Raw genomic sequence first — 21,906 nt, forward strand, 5'->3', positions numbered from 1 at the left:
CCTCGAGATTGCCGTCTTCCATGCAGCACTGAATTCGCCTCTGTGCAAGCAATCTGTTGTCCGCTTCCTTCTCTTCATCCACCATGGCATTGTTTTGCACACTTCACACATCACACCCATACACTGCTCTTGCAGTCAGTGTCTTCCGCATGTGTGCGTAAAGCTCAATGCTTCCTTTTCACCTGATGTACTTGTAGAAAGATCACTTTAGTTATACCGCACTCACACACTCGCTTTCCCTGGCCATGAATACGAAAGGTCATAGAAATCCACGAGGCCCATTGGCTTCCTTCAGCGAGCTTGCGTGAAAGAGCCAATTTTTCTGGAGCTCTCCTGTGATCTTAGAAGTTTGTTTTGTTTGTTTCTGCGCTATGGGGGGCTGTGTAGGAACCTCACTTTGGTAAGGAACGTTCAATAAAAGAGCAGTTGTATGCAGTTTCAGACCACATTGTTTTACAGCGTTTCAATGCAAAAAAAAAAAAGAAGTTTGAGTGCAATGCAAAACAAATGCAAGTACTCCTATTTTAAATTCTGTCTCAACATATGTATCAAATTCACATTCAGTCTATTTCAATGAGCACACACAAGATGTGGAAACAGCTGGTTGCCTTTCCGAGCTGCACTTTGTTTAGTTTTGTCCCTAATGCTGTGCAATTAGTAATTGTGGTCAATGGCACTCATGTACTTTGACAATTTCTGTAGCTTCTTGACATTGCATGATCAACTGGGAAAGAGTTTTGAATAATGGCAGAGGGTTAAGATTGGCAAATAAATAAATAAATAAATAAATAAATAAATAAATAAACGAACAATCAAACGGACGGACAGACGGGCGGAATAGAATTGCCTCTTTTTCATTGAACCCAGACGATGTAGGCTTCCATATTAGCAAAGAACATTATCATTGTGCCTATGGGTGGGCCAACCAGTGTCTGCAGCCTTGTTTTGTTTTTCTGGCAGTTCCACTTAAGTGAGCTACATTTATTGATGGGACATTGCAAGCTACTCTCTCTCTCTCTCTTTTTTCTTTTTTTTCCTTTCCTCAGGGCCTGCATTCCAGATGGCCTGCTGAAAAAGTTTCCCAGCAACAACCTACAGCTTATGGTGCAGTCTGGAGCCAAGGGTGGAATGGTAAGTCTCTCCTCATACGGGTTTGTTCAAACATCTCCATTTGAATTGAGCACCATTTCAAGATGTTTATGGGCCATCTCAAAACCTATGGTCCATTGCCAACACAAAGGCACCAGAGTGCCCTCCCACATAAGCGTGCTGCGTCTGCTTGCAATCTCTCAGCACTCCCAGAAAAAAAAAAAAAAAAATAACTCTCAGTGGATGTGGCATTTTGCCGATTCGTATGAAGTCGCAGGTTCAATACATAGCCACAGTGGCTAGTGGGGAGGAATGTATTGAGCCTTGGGAGCATGTTGAAAAGTTAAGTTGCTTTAGATACGCTGAAGAGGATGAAGGTGAAAGCCTGTGTGCTCACAGTACATTCCTTAAATTACTTGACATTCTCATTTGAATGCGTTGTTACTTCCTATTACTTGTTTTCTCCCACCAAAGGTCGTGGGTTCCAGTGCCTTAAGTAACTCTACATTTATTAACAGGGCCTTAATTGCCTTCAACTTAATTAACACCAAACGTTGTGGCTTGACTCCCACCAATGGTCATGGGTTCAACCATCAATGGGGGCACCATCAATTTTGGTGCCACAGAATGTTGGTCCCACCAAAGGTCGTGGATTCAAGTGCCTTAATTAACTCTAGCTTAATTAACTGTGCCTTAATTAAGCTCTTTTCAAAGCCATCCAGCACAGCTTCCTTATTTTTAAATACAGTTGATAAAGCAGACGGCATTAAGCCGAATTCCTTCGTGATGTCAGTTTTCTGCCAGCTGCCTTTTCCCATTTATTTTTCAGCGAAACTTCCTGCTCCAAAGTCAGACATTTTCGCCTGGAGAATTTCGTCCATAAAATGCATGTGAATGAAACGTTGCCAATCTGTGGTTGCATTACATCAAAAATCGTGCAGGAATCCCTTCATGTATGAAGGAAGGCAAAGAGAGTGTTGCTTTCATCTGAAGGCATTGCCACCTACACTTCCTAGTTAAAAAAGTTCCTGAAGGCGGGTGTTACCAACCTAAGTAATCGGTGAATGTGAGCAAATACACGTTGAGTGCCTCCCTACATCTGACTGGAACGGATATTTACGCATGTCCGCAGGCATGTTAGGGTTAGGTGCTGTTAGTAAGAAAATGAGAATTTTTAGCCGCGCAGCTTTGCAAAAACTGCTGTGATAGTATATGCTGCTCATATATAACGAATTTAGCCAAGGTGAAATTTCATTGCAGTTTGCTTTCAAAAGATTGATTGTATGAAAGAGCTGAGCATATGTTGTGCGTGCTTGTGTCCTTGCAGGTGAACTGCATGCAGATCTCGTGCTTGCTGGGCCAGATTGAACTGGAAGGGCACCGTGTGCCACTTATGCTCAGTGGTCGTACATTGCCATCCTTTCTGCATTATGACACATCACCACGGGCGGGTGGCTTTGTGGACGGCCGCTTTCTGACGGGCATCCGGCCGCAGGAGTATTTCTTCCACTGCATGGCTGGACGTGAGGTGAGCCACTTGGCTGTCATTGCTGTGTTTACCTAAATCGGCTCATTAATAGCTAAGATAGAAATATTTCAGTGCTGCAAACCCATGATTTCAGCAGGCGGGCTCCACTTCCAAGCAAGATGCTCTCTCCACTCGCCCCGTCTAGCCTACGCAAGCGAAATTCCTTTCCTGCGTTCTCCCATACCGGACCTTGAAGGTCACATACCGCATACGTCACAGGCACCGCCTTCATTTTTTTTTCCTTCTCGCTTTTTTCTTCCCTGCGCTACGCATTTCCGCTGACTGCGTCGCGCACGAGCTGTTGTCTCGTTCGCGCAGCACACGATCTTGCGCGTTGTTCACAAGGACACAGGACCAGCACTATAATTCAGTGCTACATGAATACTGAGGCAGAACAAGCAGCTCGCAGAGCGTGATCAAGCGCTGGGACATGGTAGAAAATAGTATAGTTTCGGTACCTGCACATGTGACCGCACGACCGTGGTAACAAGCAGACGAAGCGGAAGTACATCTCTCTTGTTTCGATGCGAAGTAAAACAGAAAACATGCTGACATTCCGTTTGTGTGTTTTATTATTTCTCTAAACTTCAATTAGTCAATTTAAGCAACAGATCACACAGATGTTGTCTTGAATAATTCTGGAAGTCGCGAGTCACTACGAGCGACATCACACTGCGGACACGATTACGTAGGTGCAGGAGCTCGACTACGACACCGTCCCTCTCCCGGCGGATTCGCCGCGAGTGAAGAGGGAAACAGTGTTCGGATTGAAATTTCAGGCCTTTCCGCGGCGCATAGCGATGTAACACCTAGCACACACGATTGTTAGCGCGCATTGTATGCGCTGCGCTTGTCAGCTCAAAATGGCCAGACCTGGAGGGGCCCTTTAAGCATTACACAAAATATTGAGTGCAGCAGTCCCTTCAAAAAAAAAAAAAAAAAAGGCGTAACCTACAAAAAACACCTATTCTCCCTTTGGCAAGAAGAGAGTTAACAGAGAATGTGTAAGTGTGGGGTCGGAGATTAATATGCAGAAGACAAAGTTAGTTCAATAGCCTGGCAAAGGAACAAGAGTTCTAGATCGCCAGCCAGCCTTTAGAGTCTGTGGAGGGGTACGTTTATTTAGGTCAGTTACTCACGGGGGACCCTGATCACGAGAAGGGAATTTACAGAAGAATAAAAATGGGTTGCAGTGCATACGACAGGCATTGCCAGATCCTGATTGGGAGCTTACCATTATCATCAAAAGAAAGGTGTACAATCAATGTATTCTACCGGTGTCAACATATGGGGACAGAAACTTGGAGACTTACAAAGAAGCTCGAAAACAAGTTAAGGACTGTGCAAAGAGCGATGGAATTAATAATGTTAGGTGTAATGTTAAGAGACAGGAAGAGAGTGGTGTGGATCAGAGAGCAAATGAGGATAGCCGTTATTCTAATTGACATCAAGAGAAAAAAATGGAGCTGGGCAGGCCATGTAATGCGTAGGATGGATAATTGGTGGACCATTAGAGCTACAGAGTAGATGCCAAGAAAAGGGAAGTGCAGTTGTGGACGGCAGAAAAATGGGTGGGGTGATGGAATTAGGAAATTCGCAGGCGCAAGTTGGAGTCAGTTGGTGCAGGATTGGGGTGATTGCAGATTGCAGGGAGAGGCCTTCGTCCTGCAGTGGACATAAAATACTCTGATGATGATGATGATGATTGCCTTAAAAAGATCGTTCTGTGAGTTTTGAAAAAAAATCTAGGTTGTGCTTGAACCACATGTGTGGTAGCTGGCACACATATGACTACATCAAGAACTCATCTGGCAATAACCAGGAGCACTACAGCCTTTGTATGACCGTACAAAAGATACCACACTATAACTAGCTGTGGTGTTATTGGATTGTGAGTAGCATGTATGCGACAAATCGGAAATATGCTATGAGATTGCCATTTCATCTCGTGGAGCACATGTGGATAACTTGAAAAGCATGCAAAGATATGCACTATCAGCACTTGAAGCCGATGAGAAAAATAAGTTGTGGATTTGGAAATGCACGACTTCCCACAATTATTTGCAGTCTTCTGGATTGGCTGAACGACAGACAATTCCCAACAACTGCCGTAACCATAACAATCAGTGAGATAGCTCTCGGTGCAATTTTAGTGGACCTTCTTCCCTCCTCTTTTCCTTCTTTTTTGATGTTGGCGACCAGAAATCGTCAATAAATTGAGCTCGTGGAACCCGAAGTAGCACTTTTTAGGCTTGATGGTGAGGTCAGCAGTACAGATCTCAACGAGGATGCTCTTGAGTTATGCAAGATGTTCGTCAAACGTGCTTGAGAACACGTTGACGTCATCCAAATATACAAGGCAGGTCTACCACTTGAGTTCAGCAAGGACGGCATCCATCATCTGCCGAAAAGTGACAGGCGTGGAACAGAGACTGAAGGGGAGAACTTTGAACTAGTAAAGCCCGCGAGGTGTCACAAATGCTGTTTTCACGATCCTGCTCACCAACTTCAATTTGCCAATACCTGGACTTAAGATCTAATGAAGAAAAAAAACTTGGCATGTTGTAGACGATCCAATTCATTGTTGATGCATGGCGATGGATAAACATTGCGCTTGATGACTAGGTTCAACTTTCTGAAATCTACACAGAAGCGTAGTGTGTTGTCCTTCTTTCTTACTAACACTACAGGGGAGGCCCATGGGCTTGTGGACAGCTGGATCACGTCTTGGAGCATCTCTTTGACCTGCTGTTTGATGGCTTCTAGGTATTTTCATTGGAGACACCTTGTAAGGATGCTGGGAAGCAGGACGTGCTGGCTCATCTGTAATAATGCGGTGCTTTGTGATAGACGTGTGCCATACTTTGGACACGTTGAGAAACAGTCGGAAAATTAATTCATGGCTCAGTAGATGGTTTTTCTGATAATCTGGCAGATCAGTGTCAATTGAATACATTCTTCTAGGCTGGGTAACAGATTGCTGAGACGATGCGAGTTCCAATGGGCCAATGTCGGTGACATTGATGATTTCGTGAAAAGAGGTGATTGTTGTTCCTCGCAGTACATGCCGATACTCATTGCTAAAGTTTGTTAGCAGAACAACTGAACATTTGTTTTGCACCTGAAGAAGCCCTTTGGCAATACAAATATTGCATTCAAGAAGCAGGGGAACGTTTGCCTCAGCAATGCCTTAGGCGTTGTCCTCCATGTCGCATTGGACAACGGTCAGCAGACTGCTCTTGGGTGGCAATGGGATGTGATCGTCAGCTATGCGAAGGGCAATGTCACAGTCGTTTTCATTACACTTTGGTATGCTTTGTATAGTAACCAAGCTGACACTACACTTTTGCAAGTTGATGATAGAAATGTTCGCCTGAAGGAAATCCATGCAGTGTATAAGGCCTTTTGAACATTCAGGAAGAATGACGAAGTCACTGAAGTACGTGAAGCTTCAAATTTTGACACGTGCCATGCACTGGTCCACTGAAGTTATGAGGTGCCCTCCTGCAGTACAAATGTGAGTTCAAACCCATTGTGCCGAAACTTTCTTCAGTGTATGTGTGATATTCTGGCTTATAACAGACGTGCCCACAACCGTGTCGATTAAGGTGATGACTTTGTGGTCATCTGTGGTTACTGGTATGTCGCAAGATACCGACATTGTACTACACTGCTTTGTCTGCATCTGAACTTGTCATGTAGTGGTGGTCAGGACTCAGTTTTTCCTGGTGGCAGGGCTGGTGAGCTACGCCTGGTTGTGCTTGACATGAGGAGGAGGCTGGAAGGCCTGTTTCGGGCAGGTGATGGTGACGTGGAGAAAACGAGCGCCTGGTCCCCGTGAGGTAATCTTAGATCTCCGTGGGGCATTCGCCATTGCGAGAACAATGCGCATTAAACTGAAGGCCACGGAGCCCCGCTCGGCAGTAAGGACATGCCCTTTAGAGCTGATTTAGGCTGCACCGCAGTGAAAACACAAGGGCCTCTGGTTCGCAGTGTGCCAGACGTTGCACTTGCAGGGTGGGCGTGTTTCAGGCATAAATGGTGTGCTGAAATGCCTGAAGTCGCCAGTCGCTTGTTGAATGGGACGATGCTCACACTGTGGAAAATCAGGGACAACAAACCTTTAGTGGCTTCCACATACGACACGCGAGACGGTAGCTGCTGTATTTCGTGCTGTGGTGTCTCCCTTCGTTTTGGGATTTGGACAGCCTGCCTGATTTCCTCATGGACGACCTCAGCCAGAGAAAGGCGTGGTACCGATGCCAGAGTCACTTAAAACTTTTGGAGCTCCTCCCAAACAACAAGCCTGATGAGCTCCCGCTAGGCATCAGTATGCTCCCGCTAGGCTTCGGTGCTGCAGGGTCTTTTCCATTGATGTGGCTTCCGCGAGAAACTCTGCAGTGGTCTTTGGCGGGTTGCTTATCAGGCCACCGAATAGCTCTTGCTTGACACTGCGCATCAAGTTAAAGTTTTCTTCAAGCATGGACGGATCTGTGTGTCAGAAACTTCGGCGCACATCTTTCACAAACATTGTGACCCTTTCGTTTGGCTGCTGTATCCTCACCTGAATAGCAGATTCAGCTCACTCCTTGCGATCAAGGATTGCATATGTGCTAATTAGCTGTCGTCGGAATTCACCCCATGACGATAAGGCTGCCTTGTGGTTCACAAACCACGACCACGCATATTCTTCGAGAGCAAAGTGGGTATTGCATAGCCTGTGCTCTGGAGTCCAGCCGTTGAATTTGGCAACACACTCAAAGTGACAGAGCCAGTCGTCAGCATCCTCGAAAGCATGCCCATGGAAGGATTTGGGGATTTGCAACTGGTTAAGGATGGCCTCGGTTGGTGAAGGTACTGAGGTACTCATTTTTCCAACGTGGTTGGATAGAGGCTCATACTCAGGTGGTAGTCCTTGAAGTCCGACAGCTTGTCCGTACGTGAACAGGAGTCAGCTGGACCATACTTTGTACTGGGCTCGTGGATGGGATTCAATTTGAAAGCAGTAGCATGTACTGAGGACCTCCACCAGAAAAATTTAACGTAGGTTAAAGACAGAGGCTGGCAAAAAAGACACCGTCTCTTTAATGGTGGACCAGAAGAGCGTGCAGCTAACGCGCTTCGTCTTTCATAGCCCTGACCTTTGCGTGCCTTTCCCGCGGTGTGGATGTCCCACATTATTGTGTCAATATATGGACTTTCCTTTAAAAATGCTAAAAAATTAACTGCACTGAAGCTGGCATCAGCAGTCACAATTCGGCAGCGCCTTGGTCAGAACAAAAGATTTTCAGTGTCATTTTTATTCCCAGTGTGTTCCTGCACCTAGCTGCAAACTTCCGTTAGAAATATCCATTGTGGGCTCAGAGCCGTGGCTTCACAGCCAGTGGCCACCTGAGGCTCCCAGACACGACGCATAGTGCAGGAGACCTGCAAAGGACAACCTTTGCTGTCTGGAGCGCAGAACAACTCAGACAAAACCCAGCTTCCTGATCGCCACTCCCCATGCCAGGCTCACCGTGTGTGGCCCGGGCACATAAGCCCCGCTCCGATGATGATGATGGTGGCACAGAGCGGCTGATGTCTCCATACTGCCCTCTCCCCTGGGGATCACGGATCCATGTCAAGGAAGATGAGGGCCTCCAAGGGTGCTTGGGGGATGTCTCCTGGTGCGCACCTAGGACCTTGTCGCGAAGAAAGTGGGGGCACAGGGACCGGAGTAAAGCAATAGTGATCTCCACTGTGCCGGGAATCGGTGGCTGCAGGCCAGGATTGCAAAGAGCAGCTGCAGTGAGCCAGGTCCGGTAGAGAGATCCGGCGTGATGAGCGCGTCGGGAGATCTCCGGAATGCGGCATGAGGGACAAAGGATGCGGGCTTCCTCTGGCATATAGACAGGAGGCTGCTCAGATGCATCGCTATCCATCTGAGGAGCCTCCTCGGAGAGGAGACTGTTTGGATGGATAGTGATCTATCCGAGCATGCGGCATTAGATCATCTACAATCCGGGGCCTTCTCTCCAAGGAGAAGGTCCAAGTTGCCGAGGTCTAATTTATTTATTTATACAATACTGCAGGCCTTGGTGTGGCCCAAGCAGAAGTGGCATACAAATGATAATAAAAAATAATAACATTAGCTGACTTAAATTAACTGTGCACAGAATACCAATAAGAGTCCATCAGCTACGAGTACATAGCAGGGAAAGAACACTTGATCATGTAATGAAGAAATTCCCAAAACAAACAGTCAAGAGCATACGTAGAAATGAATCATCAATACATTTAAGCGAAGTAAAAGGACAATAAAGCAAAAATCAACTTGGCTAATCAATTCATAAGAGAGCAATGATGTCAATAATTCAGATGGTCGATGGAATAAATACTGGTTAGTAGCACTGAGGTAAACTGTTCCAATTGTTACAATTCGTAATGGTGCGTGGGAAAAAAGAATATTTAAAGATGTTATTTGTGGCATTATAAGAAGTTGAAGAGTCAGCGTGCCGATGCCGTCTTCGGCATGCCACCATTGGTGTTACAAAAAGCTCTGCAGGAACCAGAAGGTTCCCGGAGGCGCACCTGGTCCGGTCTTCTTCCCTGACCTCGCTCAGGGGAGTGTACACAGCAGGTAACAACAGAGGTACACAGAGGGCATGGGCAGGACACGTAATGAGGAGGGAAGATAACTGATGGTCATTAAGAGTCACGGAATGGATTCCAAGGGAAGGGAAGCGTAGCAAAGGGCGGCAGAAAGTTAGGTGGGTGCATGAGATTAAGAAGTTTGCAGGGACAACATGACCACAATTAGTACATGACTGGGGTAGTTGGAGAAGTATGGGAGAGGCCTTTGCCCTGCAGTGGGCGTAACCAGGCTGATGATGATGATGATGGCACAGCAGGCAGCCTGCAGGTGCAGCCGCAGGCTTACTTTCATGCCACTGCACAGAGACCACCAGCGCCAGCCACTACAGGTGCGCAGGTAACAGGAGGGGAAGATTGCCGGCTATCATGATTATTGCTTGAAGAGTGCTTCTTCCACTACAGTTGAAAACTGGCCTCGAGCGCCCACGATTTCACTGGAACCCCCGGCACCACTCACCGAGTCCTCTAGAGCCTACTGTGTGGAAATCCTCACAATACATCGCCAAGGGACGCAGCCACTCACGGAGGTGATGCCAACGCCATCACGCTGATGTCACCCACGCTGGTAGCTTCCTTCTCTAATGACAGCGCCAAGTGCTGCAACAGCTCGCTGCAGACGAAGGCGCCCCCAAGTCCCATTCCAGACCTGATGACGATGACAGAGGAGGAGCCAACAGAAACGCTTTTCAGTGAACACCAGAGCTGCAGCTCGCACTGCGGAGATGGTCATGCACCAGGACAGGCAGGCATCAGTACTGGCTGTGGAATCGGCGCCGCCTGCCTTCCCCACGATCATGGTCCGTCCCGGAACGTAGCCAGGGCCCCATGTTACAGGTGCCAATGTGGGAACGATGTGGTCCCTCAGTCCACGATAGCAGGCATTAGTCCTGGCCACCCATGCCCAAGAGCGCCCAACCACCGCTCGTGCTCCCGAGTCACTTCGTCCTCCACTTCTTCCACTGCTGACTCCGATGCCGGAGTTCCGATGATGCCGGTGCCTCTGATGATGATGATGGCGGAGTTCCCATACCATCTATAGAACAGCCTGGTTCCGATCACCTGTCATTTCAAAGCTGCAAGTGCAGTTGCTGTTTTTTATGCTGGAGCTTGTGACATATTTTACTACCTGCCTGACATTACTCTATTCTGCACGTGAAAGTGAAGTGCTTTGCGTGAAAGAAATGTTATGCTTGATAAATAAAACGTCAGCACGAACCATTATCAGCAATTGGCAATGCATAAACGAAGTGCCACCAAACCGTGATTTTTTGATAATGGCATAGTGTGACGGCAGTGCGTGTTGCAGTGTTCTCGCTGATTTGGGCCACTTGGACGGGAATTCTTGAGCGGCTATCGTTCTCATGGTGGAAAGAGATAGATGATCGTTCTAAATTGTTGAAACGGGCATAATGTATGTGATGCTGCGCAGTGTTGCATACTCCAGGGTAGCGTATCCTACTGCTCCCAAGTTGTAGTGAAGCCTGCCTATTGAAGCTTGAGCGACGTTACTTATTGGGTAGCGTGGCGTTGTCGGCGGGCTGCAGGCATCCGGTAGACCATGGCAACCAAGGAAGGGCGAGACGATTTCTAGTGTGAAACGTGCACGGTTTATTCAAAGGTAGACGAAAGAAAATGAGAAGAGCATGAAGTGATCAAAAGTACATTTCGGAGCCCCTTAAATAGGCTCTCTACAATCGTGGGCAGGATCTTGCTTCTGTCAACGTCACGTGACCGGCACAGAAAGAGGGCCCTCCTCCTCTGGTTGTACCAAGCCTGCTGAAAGGAGGAGGTCGTCACGCTTCCTGGAATTGTAGATGCCTGTCCGTCTCTTCTGCGCGTTGTGGGTTCATGGAAGTTCTCCTCTAGGTCCAATTCGAGGAAAGGGCCTCTCTAAACTTGCACACACACACACACACACACACACACACACACACACACACACACACACACACACACACACACACACACACACACACACACACACACACACACACACACACACACACACACACACACACACACAAAAGAGGCCTGTACACTGCGGGGTGGCTTCCGGCAGACAGGCAGACACTCGAAATGGCCATGCCGAATGAGGAAGTCACGCTTATTTTCGAAGAGGCCTGGTAGACGAAGGTCGGGTGAGAAAAAGTTCTTTGTGCACGAGGTGTGGGACGCCAACAATAGCAGGCGAAGTCACGCCTCATTTCGACGATGCAGGGTGAGAGATGGTCGGTTGAAATTCCTTTCAACATGTGGTGCCAGAGGCCAAGCCTAACAGCATCTCCGGCGGGGGAACAAGATCCCGATGTGTAGGGGCCAGCAGCCGCTGTACGAGGGATCGGCGTTTCGGTAGCAGAATTCCCCTTAGAGGTGACGAACCCTTAGTTCATAGCAGGTAGATTCCTGGGAATGGTCCTGAGTCCTCGTGGCGCTCTTGTGACTTTTCTTCCTGGTCCGGTCCGGTGAAATTGAACTTGCAAGCAGGTTTCGCAACTTTTCGTCTCCTGCGTGGGCAAGCAATCACCCCAGAACAGAGCCGGACCCACAACCACAAAGCAGCGAGCACAAGGCCACCCTCCCCCAAGACACACCCGGCTTTAAAAAAAAGAAAAAAGAAAAAAAGGAAAACCCGCTACACCTTTCCCTTTCCCTACGCGCGTCCTCCCCCCCTGAACACTAAAAACAGCCATTTGTTGAAAGCGTTAAAATGTGGTTATTGAAATCAGCTAACAATCGGCTTCACCTTGGAGAAACGTATGAATTCGGACAAATGTATGAACGAACGTAAAAATGCCACGGAAACCCGGATGTGCGTGAGGCTTTCGTTACTCTAGGGGCAACAACTCAAACCATCGACATTGCCATTAAGCTTACCCTTCTTGTAGCGAATATCGAAGGTGTACTGTTGAAGAGCCAAGCTCCAGCGCAAAAGACGCCTGTTTTTCTTAGACATGGACTGCAGCCATGTGAGGTGACAGTGGTCAGTCTCTATGGTGAACCTTGAACCAGCAATAGCAAGCTAGCTTCTGCACCGCCCATGCTACGCAGGCGCATTCTTTTTCTGATGCACTGTATGCTTCCTCACGAACTGAAAGCTTTCTACTGGTGTACAGTACAGGGTGTTCATTCTCGTTGTCCCTTTTTTGACAGAGCACCACCCCCATACCTCTGTCACTGGCATCACACTGAAGAATGAATGGCTTAGAGTAGTCGGGGGCGTTCAACACTGGCTGACTCTTTAATGCTTTCTTCAGCATACTAAAAGCCTTTTCTTTTGCATCATCCCACCTTACCGTTTGTGGTTCTGTTTTTCTGAGAGCATCCGTCAAAGAACTCGCAATCTCGGAATACCGCAGGATATATCTTTGGTAATAACCCGCCAAGCCAAGGAATGATCTGATGTCCCGCTTGGTGCAGGAAGTTGTCTATTGCAGTCAGTTTAACCTCGAAAGGCTGATGATGACCTTGCCCTATTACATGACCTAGATAAGCTACCTCCGCGCGCCCTAATTGGCATTTGGGAGTCTTAACAGTTAAGTTGGCCTCTTGTAGATGACAGCACGGTTTGCAGGTGTTGCATATGGTCCGCCCAGGATGAAGAAAAGATTGCTATGTCATTGAGATAGGGAAGTGCAAAGTCCTCCATTCCTCGTAGCACCTGGTCCATGAGGTTAGAGAAGCAATATGGCACATTCTTCAATCCAAAGCTCAGGACTTTCAGACAAAAGGTTCCCATAGGGGAAATAAATGCTGCAAGCCTGCTTGCCCTCTCGGTCAATGGAACCTGCCAATACCCTCTGACTAAATCGAGTGTAGAGATGAAATTAGCACTGCTCACTTTCTCAAGCCTTTCCTCAATATGCGGTATTGGATAAGTCTGGTCCTTCGTGATTAAATTGAGCCTGCGGTAGTCGATACATGGTCGCAACTCCTTTCCTGGGACCTCAACCAAGATAAGAGGCGAGCTATAATCACTCTCTCCTGGCTCGATTACACCTAGCTCTAACATCTTGTTTATTTCAGCGGTCATGACTTCACGTTGAAGAGACGAAATGCGATAAGCTTTCGAACAAACTGGGTCCGATGAGGTTAGCTCGATATCGTGAATGATCGCAGTGGTCCTGCCGGGTGTGTCTGAAAATACATCTTTAAATTCAAACACGAGATCCCTAAGTTCGGCCCTTTGATTGGGATTCAACTCCGCCTGTTCTACTAACTTGTCAATGGTCTCGTGAATGTCTTTTGCCTCCGTCACTGCTGTTAACTCTGGAAAGTCGACAGGCATCTCCTGAGGTTGGTTATTCAACCAGGGTTTCAGGATCATTACCTTTTCCCCAACTTCAAAGCGTTGCGTGCGAGCTGTCCTGTCATAGTAGTGCTCAGCATTGCTTTGTGCCTTACGCATTTCCTGCTCAGCGATCATTGTGGCAGGGCTTACGTTCAACAACTTTTGTCTGCATTCTGCCTCGCGAGATATTTCAGGCTCCGCTGCTTTCCTGACCTTTTCATTAGCTGGTGTACTTTCCGCATCATCCCCTGTAGGGCTGTCCTGTTCGGTACTGGTTGACGAATCCTCTGTCAAACCTGTTTCCTCCACCACCGGACACTCATACACTGCTTTGGCCGCGAGCTCCCTTGCTGTGGAATGAGTTAAGCCTTGCACTATCCCTTCACTAAACCCGATCCCCCTGTGTCGCAGCAAATCCTCAGATTTGTTAGAAATGGATACTGAGGCGGGAGATGTGCCGAGACGGCAGCTTCAGTGTCCAGTACTCCAAAAGGGCCTTTGATACGAATCTTGGCCACAGGGAGACAAACACTGGAGGTCTCCACGGCTTGCCTTATCCAAGCACATTCTCCCATGAACTGGCCTTCCTCTACGTACGACGGATGCACCATGTCTATTGTGGCTGCCGAGTCGCGAAGCACTCTACACTGTTTGCCGTTTACCACGAGGTCTCGAATGTATGGTTCTAGCAAGTTCAGATTTTCTACGTTACTACTTAGTGACATCAATACTAGTTTGAGATTTCAGCACCCCACGGAGATGTGCCCCGTTTGCTGGCAGTTGTAGCAAACTACTGGTTTCTTTGCCCCGAAAGTTTTTTTTTTCTTCTGCCTTTCTGCACTCCGTACGGGTGGTTCCTTTTCTCCCTCGCTTTCCTCGTCACTAGTTTTTACCGTATCTGACCTTTCCATTGTTTTATACCGACTCAACTTTGACCTTTGCTTTGGCTTGTCAGGTCTGTATTTACTCATCTCCTTCTTAGGAGCTTCATTGCCTTTGTCCGCACATCGAGTTACGTATTCCTCAGCGAGATTGGCTGCTCTCGTGATAGTGTCTACGCCTGGCCTATCCTGAACCCAATACTTGGATGTTTACTCGCAGCCGGCGGTAGAACTGTTCTAAAGCAATGCACTGCATTGTCTTTTCGGCATTGCCAAGTGCACCCTCTTCTCTGAGCCATTCCTTCAGGTTTTTTTTTTTGTGTTGGGCTGCTGAGCACGAGGTCGCGGGATCGAATCCCGGCCACGGCGGCCGCATTTCGATGGGGGCGAAATGCGAAAACACCCGTGTGCTTAGATTTAGGTGCACGTTAAAGAACCCCAGTTGGTCAAAATTTCCGGAGTCCTCCACTACGGCGTGCCTCATAATCAGAAAGTGGTTTTGGCACGTAAAACCCCAAATATTATTATATTATTCCTTCAGGTTTACCTCCAAGGTGTATGCAAAATCTGAATATGACTCACTTTTGGTCTTCTCGACTTCCCTGAACTTTCGCCTGAATTCTTCCGCTGATAATTTGTTCTTTTTTAGCAGATTTGCTTTAACTTCATCGAAGTCCTCTGCTTCTTTTCCCATGCAAGCGATGATATCAGCTACCTCACGTGGCAGTAACGTTAGCATGCGTTGCGGCCACGTGTTTCTCGCAAATTTTGCTCTCTCACACATGCGCTCAAACTGTGCCAGAAAAAGACCTATGTCCCCTCCTACTTCGTAGGGTGCCATCAAGTTTGTCATTCTGCGCTCGCTTTCACATGCCTCTGTGCTAAGTCTTTCACTATTTTGGGCTTTCAGAAGCTCAATCTCTAGGTGCTTCATTTTGAGTGCGTCGTGTGCAACACGGTCGCGCTCTTCTTTGGCTTCACGTGCTGCCCGCTCGCGCTCTTTTTTGGCCTCACATGCTGCTCGCTCGCACTCTTCTTTTTCCTCTAGGCACTTACGCTCTTCCTCCTTCTCTTCAATGCTCTCTAAGCATTCCTTCAGTTCATCGTCATCTGCCCGGATCTTTCGATCGCTTCAATTATCTCCGGAGCTTTCTCTTTGATTCGGCAATTTGGAGGCCCAACTCTATGGCCAAGCTCAACAATTCCAGCTTCTTTAGTTCCTTCAAGTTCATGGCTGCCCTTAGTGCTGCTAACTCTTCACTCTATAACAACCTTGACTAACTCAAAACTTACGTCAACGGTTAAAGAAAAATCACTGCAATGTACTTTCCAAAAAATATGTTAAGCCAAGTGATATCTTAGTGAAGAAAAGCCGTACACTCACCATATGCAGTCATGAATCCAGACACCTTCCTTTTGAACGTGTCGTCGCCAGGATGAAGAGGCTACAATCTCGTAGTTGTTGTCCAAGTTGGGGTCTCCAGGTTTCCGTATCCCAATCGCTGCCAGTCGGTTTGTTGTGTACTCCAGGGCAGCGTATCATACTGCTCCCGAGTTGTAGTGACGCCTGCCTATTGAAGCTCAACAGACGTTACTTATTGGGTAGCATGACGTTGTTGGCGGGCTGCAGGCATCCGGTAGACCATGGCGACCAGGCAAGGGCGAGACGATTTCTAGTGCGAAACTTGCACGGTCTATTCAAAGGTAGACGAAAGAAAATGAGAAGAGCATGAAGTGATCAAAAGTACATTTTGGAGCCCCTTAAATAGGCTCCCTACAATCGTGGGCGGGATCTTGCTTCTGTCAACGTCACGTGACCGGCACAGAAAGAGGGCCCTCCTCCTCTGGTTATACCGAGCCTGCTGAAAGGAGGAGGTCATCACGCTTCCTGGAATTGTAGATGCCTGTCCATCTCTTCTGCACGTTGTGGGTTCATGGAAGTTCTCCTCTAGGAGAACTTCCAAACTCGCACGCGCGCGCGCGTGCAAACACACACACACACACACACACACACACACACACACACACACACACGCACACACACACACACACACAAAAGAAGCCTGTACACTGCGGGGCTTCCGGCAGACAGTCAGACACTCGAAATGGTCATGGCGAATTAGGAAGTCGCGCTTCATTTTGACGAGGTCTGGTGGACGAAGGTTGGGTGAGAGAAAGTTCTTTGTGCACGAGATGCGGGACGCCGACAATAGCAGGTGAAGGAGTCACGCCTCATTTCGACAATGCAGGGTGACAGATGGTCGGTTGAAATTCCTTTCAACACGTGGTGCCAGACGCCAACTCTAACAACAGACAATTGCGCAAAAATGAGAGTGGTGCCATTGTGGCATCTGATACCACACCATGTGTGCCAGCTCTGTGCCATCTTATTTATGCTCTATGCCTCTTTCCTGGAGGTGTTCCTTGAAAGCGCATGACCACCCGTGACCTTCTTCACTGCTTCCAAAATCCATGGGCAGTCACCCGCTCATCTCAAAGACGTGTATTATCGTCACGGTTGGACTGGAGTGGGGCACGCACTTCCATGCTTTGGTACTTACACATGCCCTCTTTTTACTGTGACTGGGTGCGCAGCGCTCATTTAACAGTACCGTAATTTAAAAAATGTTCGTTATAGCTGGAAGCAGCAGGGCTTGAAATATGCAGGGCTCAAAAATCGTAATTTGACTGAAATGTGGTTGTTATGACGGATAGATCATTATATCTGGGATTGTTATGAGGGGCTTCAACCATACTGCTGTCATTTTGATTATTGGAACCTGGAGGTGATTACAAAAATGATGGGAAAAGATGTAAATAATAAATGAATTTACACAGTAATTGTGCAGCCACACTAGGCAGCTCAGCACCTAGGTGCTCACTGTTTTTTGAACGCTGGCTGCTTACATATGGCAATTTCTCCACACTACAGCCCACACTGCAGCATCTGCATTAGCTCTACCCTGCACAATGCAAATATTTTCCTGTTTCCAAAAAAAATTGTTTCAATGGCTATTTCTGCGTAGGCGGCCAGCTCACCGCCATGCCACCTGCCCGGCCAGAGTGTGTTGTTGCCACCAATGACCAACACAGGCTAGTTTGTTTTTTACACAAACAATGCTCGGTGAAATAAACTGAGGTTTTAATTTCATATTTGTGACTGGCGACGACCACTGTTACACCTGTGGCATGAACGAGGACTGCAATACTAGGAAAGTTCAACTTGGAGCCTGTGCCCGGGCACTGGTACACTGCATGCGAAAACGGCTCAACCGCATCACGTGCTCCGTAGCCTGGACACCGCAGCCTGTCTTCTCTCTTGTGTGAATTGATGAAATGAGAAATAAAGCGTTCTTAAAATGATGCATTTTGTGATCGTCAGCAGCTGTTTTTTGAAGCGTCATGTGCTACGACATTGAAGCAAAGTGGGTTGGGTCTAGCAGCGCCCTCGGCACTTGCTCGGTGTCAAGCTGACAGCAGTGAGTTGTTTGTATGGTCGCCCCAAAAAACTCTCTGTTAGCTGGCGGGGTGCGCATGGCATGCGTTTGTGGGAAAGTTGCTGCTAAGGTGTTCGTTCGGTAAGAAGAAAACAAGTGAATTTACACACGTCTGCAAGTGGCCGGAAATAGTTATGTGCAGTGAGCTGCCACACACACTCATTGTTGCAGCAAAATATGTTGTACTATATGCACCTTCAAGACAAATTTTGAACAAAATTTAGTTTGTTGCAGCTGAGTCCATTATAGCCAGGTACGTTTAAAGTGGAATTCATTGCAGGAGTGATAAGGCAGACCAAGCTATGTGTGAGAAGAATGGTCTGTTATATGAAAGTATGTTGTATGGGGATCTGTTGTAACAGGCATGGACTGTACTTATATGGTACTTTTTGCTTGGCAAACACCAGCCACGACTTGGTGTATCAGCATTTGGCAGGACATGCTACATTCAAACAGATCATCCCAAGGTGTTTCCGTCTGACGTAGTTCTGGTGCGGTCTCGGTTTCGATATTTTTATTTTGATTTTGGAGTTTGATGATGAATATTTTGATTTAGGCACAATTTTCAAAATTAAAAAAAAGGGAGATGCATCAAAATATGACTGCCTCCAAATTTGCCATTCAAACAACTGCCTCCAAGGCTATAATAAAAAATGTTAACACTTTTTTCGCTAATCAGTAATCGGTATGTTTGCCTCACTAACGAACTTATCTGCGAGAACGACACGTTTGCTATGCTCATAGCCTTATTTTGTAAAAAATCGTTATAGTCTACAAAAACACCCTGTAGTAAATTATTTAGGGCCCCTTGGGGCTCGACAGTAATTTTTCTGTGGTTTAGAGGTACTGGACCTTCAATGAAAGAACACACAAAATAAAATAGTAAAAAAAAATGCAAGCCTAATCAAATCAGCCATTGTGATCATGCTGTCACATGCAGGGTCTGGTGGACACGGCTGTGAAGACCAGCCGCAGTGGCTACCTGCAACGTTGCCTCATCAAGCACCTGGAGGGGCTCATGGTCTGCTACGACCAGACTGTCAGGGACAGCGATGGAAGTGTCATTCAGGTAGGTCATGCCTGCCCTTCTTTGGCAGGGTTTTGTCACAACGTGGAAAGTTGATTGACCTTGCACACTTTTGTTGGGCCCAGCGAAACACGTGCTTTTCCATTCTGTCACAGAGCTGCTTTGCATGTGCTTTGAAGGCACCTAGTTGTGTTAGCGGTACCACAGACATTATGAGGTTTTGCAGGAGGAGGCTTTGCAGGAGGGTGTCCACGGCTCGCATGACGCAGTGCGGTCATGGTAGGCAGAGCAGGTGGATGGAGGAGCCACGTCGCCGAGTTTTCCCGCCACCACAAGGGAAAGCCAACTTCTGGGGGCCCTTTTGCACTGCTTGATGTTTAATATATTGAGAGTCGCTGCTATTTTTGTTCGATGTAATTGTAATTTTTGCTACATATACTCATTGTAACTATATCATGTCATAAATTGTTCAATATACAGGATAATTCGATTAAATGGGTTTAATATAGTGACGTTTGACTGTAGCAGGACCCTTTGGTAAGATGCGTGCCGCCATGTCTTGTGAACGTCCAGTCATGCAAGGTCTTTCCTCCACCTGCTGCAGTTCCAGTATGGAGAGGATGGCTTAGATGTGCTCAAGATGCAGATGCTCAAGCCAAGCCAGTTCCCTGTGCTCATCAAGAACAGCCAGGCAGTCATTAACCGTGAGGACATCGAGCAGTGCGCACGGGCCACCGACCACGACAAACTGCACAAGTTAAAGAGAGCGGTGAGGATCACTGTCTGTCTATGAAAATGCTCCTGTCAGTAGATTTAGGTGCATCTTAAGGGGCGAAGTGGCTTTGGAGATCAACTTCCTTATTTCTTCATGGCTTTTGATGAAATTGGCACAAATGTTTAGAATGTCACCCTGATGCTTCCATAAAAGTTCCATAGCGATATCTTGAGAACATTTTATTAAATTTTATTCAGCAGAATTTTTCTCCCTCGGAATTTCTGGAGAACCTGGGGAAATTAAAAAACGTGATAGGGAAGGCTTGTTAAGTATTGACTGCATGGCTAAATGCTTGCTGAAGGTCGTGGCATTCTTGCGTTTCTTTTTTTCGGATCACAAATTTTTTGGAGTGCCATTTTTTATGTTACCTTCACATCAAGCACACTTTTGGAGTAGACGAATAGCCATATCATAAACTTACAAAGGGTCAAGATAAGAAAGCGAGGATGTCATGACCTGCACTATAGCCCAAGGAACATGACCAAAAAAAAAACAACAACAACAAAGAAAACAGAGTCAAAATATGTTAAATGGTAACAAAGAAATCAGCTCCAGAAACTGAGCAGAAAGGCAAAAAATAAAACAGTTTTGAGAAAATGGCTCTCAAAGCTTCACCTTCTCTTCAGTCCTCTAAACAGCACCAAATTTATATATATATATATTTTTTGTAGGCAGGGTGTCTACCAACCGGGAAAACCGGGAATTCTCAGGGGATTTGAATAGTCTGGAAATACTCAGGGAAAACTCGGGGAATTTGGGCTTCTATCTGGGAAAATTAGCTGTAACTTTATTGAAAGGGAATGAAAGTCGTGTTAGTGCTGGCTCCAGTAATAGAGGAATCGCAAAGAATCGTCATTGACGCCGTGTCATCGGCACGATGCATTGCCAGAGCAGTTAACGACCGATTTTCCAGACGCCCGATTTTTCGGACATGCCCGATAATTTGCACGTCTTTGCTGCACCACCACGTACTTTATATAGTCAGTGTATATTGCCCTGACTGCAGGTCTTAAATGGCATTACTCAAAGCCACCACCGCCGCCATTTTGATTATCTCGCCGCCTCGAACCGGCACTGCACGTAGATCCGCTGGCAGCCGTAGCCACTATCGCGGCAACGTTAGTCTGCTGCTATGTTCGCTATTAAGCTTCTTGCCATGGGGTGCCGTGTTTTTCATTGAAAGAATTCGCCGCTGTCATCAATGGCACCGAATTCGCCTTTGTAATCCTCGCAATTGCTTCGAAGCTCGCAGAGCACAGCGCGCTGCGTAATGCCAGTCTCCGAAAGTTAGCTTCGCCTCAGTACAGCAGTGATAGGTGGTGAAGCATAACAAGCATGGGAAGGGGCAATTGTCACGGGACACAGTATGTATTCTTTAATTATACACGCGTGCACCCCCGTCTCCTGTCACAGTACGAGCACCGATATGCCTAATAAGTGTACTGGTAAGCCTTAAGGGGGTATGTTAAGGTAAACCCCCCCAAAAATTGAATTTGAAATTTTGGCACAGAAAAATCGACTGCACTATGAGGAACAAACCTGCGGAAGGGCAAGGCAACCCCGAGCGCTCGCTGAAAGCGGTTCAAATGTCACGCCGAAGTGTGCCGCGTGTCCTGGCGTTTAAAAATGGCGGGCAGAGGTTAGTTTGTTTATCGTTGTCATTTGCGGTTTTCTTCATTATGGCGTTTTTTTTCTTGTGTGTGTGTGTGGTAAGTAAATGGTTTGTACTAAAGAATTATATATTAATTAAAAGAAAATGAGGCATCCACCCAATCATAGCAATTGCCACAAAAGAATCTCATGTGGGTTCCTCGAAAGAAAAGCATCCCAGTTGATGAAAAATTCGTCCTGGTCCGGGGCTCGAGCACGGGACCACCGCCTTTCTGGGGCAGTCACTCTACCATATGAGTTAACCAGGCGGCTAGCAGATGGCAGGGTGAAGTCGAATTTGTTAACCGCTCGAAGCAAGAGTTTGACATAATAGCCCTTCGTAGAAAAGAACTATTACGTCAAAATCTTGCTTTTGCTTACGTGGTCGTAGTCGTCTCTGTTTTGAGTTTTAAACATATTGCTTGTCCAGAAGATGGCACGATTGTCGAGCAAATGGAGCAGAAAGAGAACTTTAAAGGTAATCGGTCTTCTGAGCAAATGTATTTATGGACGAACACAGAACACTGATGAGTCGCTC

The 21,906-nt window shown here is 47.0% G+C and overlaps 1 protein-coding gene across 1 annotated transcript in view; it reads left to right on the forward strand.

The window, feature by feature from the left end:
* The window catches only part of Polr1A (RNA polymerase I subunit RpI1), a 304,676-nt gene that overhangs the window by 175,436 nt on the left and 107,334 nt on the right, over nucleotides 1-21,906 (forward strand). The window contains exons 16-19 of the mRNA XM_065452564.2: nucleotides 1,047-1,131; nucleotides 2,417-2,617; nucleotides 18,857-18,985; nucleotides 19,548-19,712. Coding sequence (XP_065308636.2) covers nucleotides 1,047-1,131; nucleotides 2,417-2,617; nucleotides 18,857-18,985; nucleotides 19,548-19,712 — 580 coding nt within the window. The remainder of the gene's footprint in view (nucleotides 1-1,046; nucleotides 1,132-2,416; nucleotides 2,618-18,856; nucleotides 18,986-19,547; nucleotides 19,713-21,906) is intronic.

Source organism: Dermacentor albipictus, chromosome 9 (assembly GCF_038994185.2).
Source record: "Dermacentor albipictus isolate Rhodes 1998 colony chromosome 9, USDA_Dalb.pri_finalv2, whole genome shotgun sequence".
Lineage (NCBI taxonomy): Eukaryota > Metazoa > Arthropoda > Arachnida > Ixodida > Ixodidae > Dermacentor > Dermacentor albipictus.